The sequence below is a fragment of the Hemitrygon akajei genome, chromosome 1, assembly GCF_048418815.1.
Source record: "Hemitrygon akajei chromosome 1, sHemAka1.3, whole genome shotgun sequence".
NCBI classification, from domain to species: Eukaryota; Metazoa; Chordata; class Chondrichthyes; order Myliobatiformes; family Dasyatidae; genus Hemitrygon; species Hemitrygon akajei.
Genome location: NC_133124.1, coordinates 109749698 through 109755697, shown reverse-complemented (window position 1 = coordinate 109755697; position 6000 = coordinate 109749698). Strand labels below are relative to the sequence as shown.

Genomic DNA, 6000 nt, shown 5'->3' with positions numbered 1-6000 from the left:
CGAGAGAGAGATTCGAGAGAGAGATTCGAGAGAGAGATTCGAGAGAGAGATTCGAGAGAGAGATTCGAGAGAGAGATTCGAGAGAGAGAGAGACACACACACACACACACCTTTTCTGTGTAATGGATTTGTTCACTGACTTTTATGAATACTGCATTGGGGGCCCTCAATGCACAAGTAGGAGGGGTTATCCCCCACAGCTAGACATTTCCTCTAGCTCAACACAGGGTCATCTACTAGAAACCTCAACCTTGGAATTACACGTTCGTTGCCATTTTTGTTGTTATTTGCATTTCTTGGTTCTTATTCGTTCAGGGAGTAGATCGATCAAGTTTTATTCTAATTTCAATGGTACATTGACAAATAAATACAGATGGCCAAGGACAAGGTAAAATTCATTTCTTTTAATGTCAATGGGCTATTAAATCCAATCAAACGTAAGAGAATTTTATCCAATTTGGAACAATTTGATTCATATTGGGAAAAATTGTTTAACTACATAATGCCTCATAGGCCTGATTTTATTCTCACAAATCAATGAATCTGTTGTAAAAAAAAAATTCACTCCCTACTTTTACATAGTTCTTTCCTTTTGCTTGTTTTTTCTTTCCACTCATAAATACTTTGTGGAGATTTGTGATATATATGATTATATGATATATATGTAATGTCTGAAATACATCTTATGGAAATGTTTGTTTGATGATGAACTTCAATAAAAAAATAAATTACAAAAAAAAATACAATTGTGTAACTGCTGGAAAAATAGAAAAAAATCCAAATTATAGAATATCTGGCTCAAAATACAAGAGGCAGATTCCATCACAAAGCATGTGAAAGAGTTTACTCTGGTAACAATGGGAAATACATCAGTTCTCACCTGATGTGAAGAGGTTATTTCATGCATTTCATTATGTAGATACCACATATTAACAGACAACAAGAAAATTCTATGGCTGCTGGAAATCTAACCGATGAAAACAAAGTGAAACTAATCAAACAGCACAGTTGCTCCTGCACTGCCATTCTACAGACAACTTACGCTTGTGTGCGTGTCTGAGAACTAATTTTAACTTCAGCATCACTTCCCCATAACCAACCTTACATTGCTTAATTCTCTCAATATCTCAAAACATTAGGCTATCTTAAATATAGTTAGCAACTCAGCTTTGTTTTCATTTTTAAATTTCTCCTTCCTTTCAGAGAGTGAAACTTCCACCTAATCTGCATGTGATTCAGCAAGACATAAGCCAACTTTGACCAGTGGATAATAGCGAAGTATTCTCCCACATCAGACACAGAATGTCCAGCATCTATCTCATCGTAAATGCAATAATTCAATATTTGTTTATTTAATGACTTAACATTTATTTTTTATCCACACAAACCTCAATACTGCAGCTAAACAATTGAGTCGTCATGATTAAATACAAAACTTTTGCTTGCCACATTCATATTGCCAGCTCTAACAGCATACTAAGCTTTGAATTATATTGACCATATATTTCCAAAGAGCTCCTGAAATTCCAAATAAAATTTAGATGGCTCATTCATGTAGACAGCCACTGCTACAAACTCCTCTTGTTCAATATTTACACCTTTAAACTACAGAAAAGCAGTTTAAATTTATGTTTTATTCACCTGAAGATTAAATTTCCAGTTTATGTCCAGACATGTATGATTAGGGCATAAAGAAAATACCTGCCATAAAAAGCTAAAGATATTTAGGCTGAAGCACACTCATACATAATTACAATGTCCTCAAAAGTCCTGGCTCTTTTATGCTGTCCATCAGGCCTAGCCCCCAATAAGATTGTCACTTATTTTAAAAACTCCATCTCAGGGCTGAGGAACCATACATATAAACTACCCATAATTAAACAACCCAAAACAGTGTAAGGTAAAGGTTGGTATTTTAAGCACAACAAGACCAAATCTGCAGCTTTATAACTTTTAAGAAATTTCTTTGAGTTCTTTCCACAAAGGCTTGCTCCATAATTTCCAGCTACTAGAACGCAATTCAATCTATATGAGATTCAGAAATTTGCTCTTCAAACTTCTCAAGCTGGTGGCTGAGAAGGCAGAGGATTTTTTGTAACTTGAGTTTAAAATTCTGTATTTTAAAGGTTAGCACTGCAATAGTGGTATCAATATCATCAATTTTGGATAAAATCAATACTTGAACCTGGCTGGAAGCCCAAGGAGAGTCTATACGTCATATACACCAGGAAAACACTAGATCCTTTTTCACAGCAACATAATTCCAAACTTCTAAATTCTGTATTAAACTCATCACTTTCACAAGTTAATGAACAGATCCTCACCAAATACCATTAAACTTATTAGTGTGCATATAAGAAAACTCAAAACACTTTGATCTTTAGCTTAAGACCAGAAAAATAAAAGCACAAGCAAGGTACAAATTTGTAAGCATATACATTACCTGAGACAGCATGAACAGATAGTTTTCTTGGATGTAAAACTGCCATGTGAAGGAGTTCTGTACCTCTGCAAGAATAAACCAAATAATTTAACTGCAAATCATCTTAAGGCAGCTGCAAAATCAAACTCATAGTTGGCTTTTAAATAACTATTTCTAAAAACAAATTTGAATTAAACATCAAGCTGATGCACAATGAACTTGCTTCTGTAAATCATGATCAGATTTTTTTTAAATTCAGTGCTGCTCAACTATATAATTTCAAATCATTGAAGTGTTAATAGCTTTTTACTTGTAAATCAGGAAGTTATTTTTGATTAGGACTTTGAGAAAATCCATTACACATAATGCAAGAACTTAACATAGCGAATTTGAAAATAACCAAATTAAAAACCAAAAAGCCATCTAAACATCACTCCTTAGTCATCAAGCAGGTTTAAAAAACTACAAATCCTTCCACGTTTGGTATTTATTCCATTAAAAAAAAAAGCAAGTTTAATTGAACTATACACATGAATACAGCCAAAACAGCATTCCTTTGCAGTCAAGGTGCAAAACATAGTACCAACAGTCACACACACACAGCACATACAATTATGACAGTAGAAATACCGTTACCAAAAAAACAGCCCAAGTCTGAGTGTCAAGGCCCATATGCAATCTAGCTCGTCTTCCACCAAGCAAACACTGAAGAGCAGCACCAACAGGAGGGGTCCCACAACCAACCTGGTACAGAATCCAGTGGCACACACCATCTCCTGCGTCTCCTTCCCCAGCAGCCACAACAAGCAATCCTGAGGGACGAGGGCTTGGTTCACGCAGCAACCCAAACAACTCCGCCTCCCCGGCATCACTCTTGCCAATGAACCAGTTAATAAGACTCTCAGTATTCTACATTACCAATGTCCAACAGGGTCTCGCAAATATATTATATATCCACAGGACTAATAACAGAAAAACAGATTACAAGACTTGTTACATTTCTGTCTCCCCCCAACTGCTCTCAACAAATCTTGAAGGTTCCATTTGAAAATTGTAAACTTGGTAAATTGGGTACCTGAAAAATGAGAACATACAGCTAGAGGGAGAGAAATATTACCAATTATGTAGGGAATTATTCATTTTTGTAATAATTATCCTTATGAATTATTGGGAAAACTGCCCACATTATTGAAGACATTCCCACCTGTTGATGGTACAATCTGAAATGTACTGTTGGAAGGATGGCAAAAGCAAACTTAACATCAAATTTCAAAAGGGAATTGGCTATCTATTTTAATACTTTGGAGGATTGTTGGGAGAGAGCAATAGAATGCAACCAAGTGGATAATAATTAGATGGCAAAGAGTCTAAAGGGCTTTCCATTATAATTAGTCAATAATCACTTCCCTACTACAAAATGTAGAAGAGGTAACCTAACATCAGTTCATTTTATTCAAAAGAAATCTGAAAATATGCTCTGCACTTTGTAACGGACTGATGGCCCGAAACTATCTTCTATTGTCTGTTAGATAGCCCTTGGGATTGAGGACACTTGCTTCCATTGCTGTTTGGTGGGTTCAGAGGTGGAGGTCTCTGAAGTCACTTGTTTATCATTCCAGACAATTTGAAGGATTTTGTAAAAACATTTCTGGTATTTTTTCAGATCCCTAGAGCCACTTCTTTTCCTTTGAATGAAGGTAGGGCTTCCATTTCAATAATGCCTTACATCTATAGTTAATATGCTCTTTGATCTCATCATTATCATCAAACCAGACCTGGGTGGCTCTCGGTAGAGAAACCAAGAGCCTCTTCACTGCATCTGTGATGTGAGGACCTGCCTGAGACATGATGCCTTTGTTGGGTCCTTGATAGCTTCAATTTTGATATTGTGTTATTGCTCTGTGAGGCTGATATTTGGGACCAAATTGATGAATGCAACAGAGTGGTTTAAATAGTGGTCAGTGCAGCATTGATGTCAGATTTGCTGTTGCCTCCCCAGAGGCAATCCAACATATATAGAACATTACAGCACAGAACAGACCCTTTGGCTCATGATGTTGTGCCCATCTTTTAACCTACTCCAAGATCAGTCTTACCCTTCTCTCCTACATAGCCCTCCATATTTTTTTTTAAAACCAAAAATGTGCCTATCCAAGAGTTTTTAAAAAAAAATGTCCCCAATGTATCTGCCTCTACAACCACCACTAGCAGTATATGCCATGCATCCATCACTTGCTATGTAAAGAACTTACCTCCGATTCCCCTCCAATCATTTTAAAATTAAGCCCCTTCATATCAGCTATTTCTACCCTGGGAAAAAAGGTCTCTGGCTACCCACTCTATCAATGCCTCTTGTACACCTCTATCAAGTCACTTCTCATCCTCTGCACTCTGATGAATGATTCACTCTCTTCAGCTTCATTGCCTTTCATTAATTTGCTAACTGTAAGACGTTTCAATACCTTTTCTTTTGTAAATGGAAAACTCTCTGCCAGAAGGCCTGTAGCCACTACTAATCCAAAAGTAAAATGCTAAGACTATGTCATTAACTATGTAAAAAATAACCTCATCTTGTTTAGTCAGAGTCTAACATGACAGGAAGAGTCTCTTCAGCTATCCACACCCATACCAATTATCAAACATCCAGTTAACTAATTCCATTTTCCCCTCCTGTACAACTATCTCCATCCTCCACCCACCTGTCTCAATTCTCCTTTTAACAACCTATGAGGGGCAGTTTACAGAAGCAAATGAACCTACCAACCAGTACATCCTTGGAACATGGAATATTTGGAGGATATAAAGAGAACCTAAAAACTTCACAAAGGCAGCACTAAAGAACAGGAACATAAGACAGTAAAATGATTGACAGTTAATAAGAGTTTATTCAAAAGGTGGTCTTCATGTCTGAGCTTATTTGTATTGTAAGCAAACTTAAAATAGTATTACTCAAATCTTGAATACTAACCACAAAAGATTCAGCAGAAACTGGAAATCCAGAGCAGAGAAAATAATGAAGGAACTCAACAGGTCAGGCAGCATCAATGGAGAGATATGAACAATCAATGCTTCAGGGCAAGTTCTGATGAAGGGTTTCAACCAGACACTGACTGTTTATTCCTATCCATTGATGTTGGCTGACCTGTTGAATTCCTCTGACATTTTGTGATGTTAAACCAAGATCCCTGGAAATTTGAGGCAGTAGCACCAAGCACTGTGCGTCCAAGTTCAAAGACATCAACATAAATTTTGCGGTTACACTGTTCTCTAGCAGCTGAATAATTTAGATTCCTAATAACTATTGCACAACTTTACTTTGTTACTTCTGGTAGCCAAAGGCCTGGACTATTGATCTGAAGGTGCAAATTCATTCTAGCATGCCCGCTGAAGAATTTCATTTCAAGTAGTTAGTTAACAAAATTAGCATCAAATAGAACAAACAAATTGACTAAAACAAAATCAGGTTTACTACTGTTCTTTAGGAAAAGATATTTGCCATCTTAAGCAAATCTGGCTTAGCGCATGGTTCAGAGGAGTTGCAGAGCATTCATTACGACAAGGCTACTCTCTTAAATATT

At 36.5% G+C, this 6000-nt stretch overlaps 1 protein-coding gene across 4 annotated transcripts in view; it reads right to left on the bottom strand.

Annotated features, from left to right (window-relative positions):
- The window catches only part of bbs9 (Bardet-Biedl syndrome 9), a 372439-nt gene that overhangs the window by 344169 nt on the left and 22270 nt on the right, over positions 1–6000 (bottom strand). For all 4 annotated transcript variants that reach the window (XM_073049830.1, XM_073049803.1, XM_073049822.1 and 1 more), the window contains one exon: positions 2444–2508. In XM_073049830.1, the coding sequence (XP_072905931.1) occupies positions 2444–2508 (65 nt within the window). The remainder of the gene's footprint in view (positions 1–2443; positions 2509–6000) is intronic.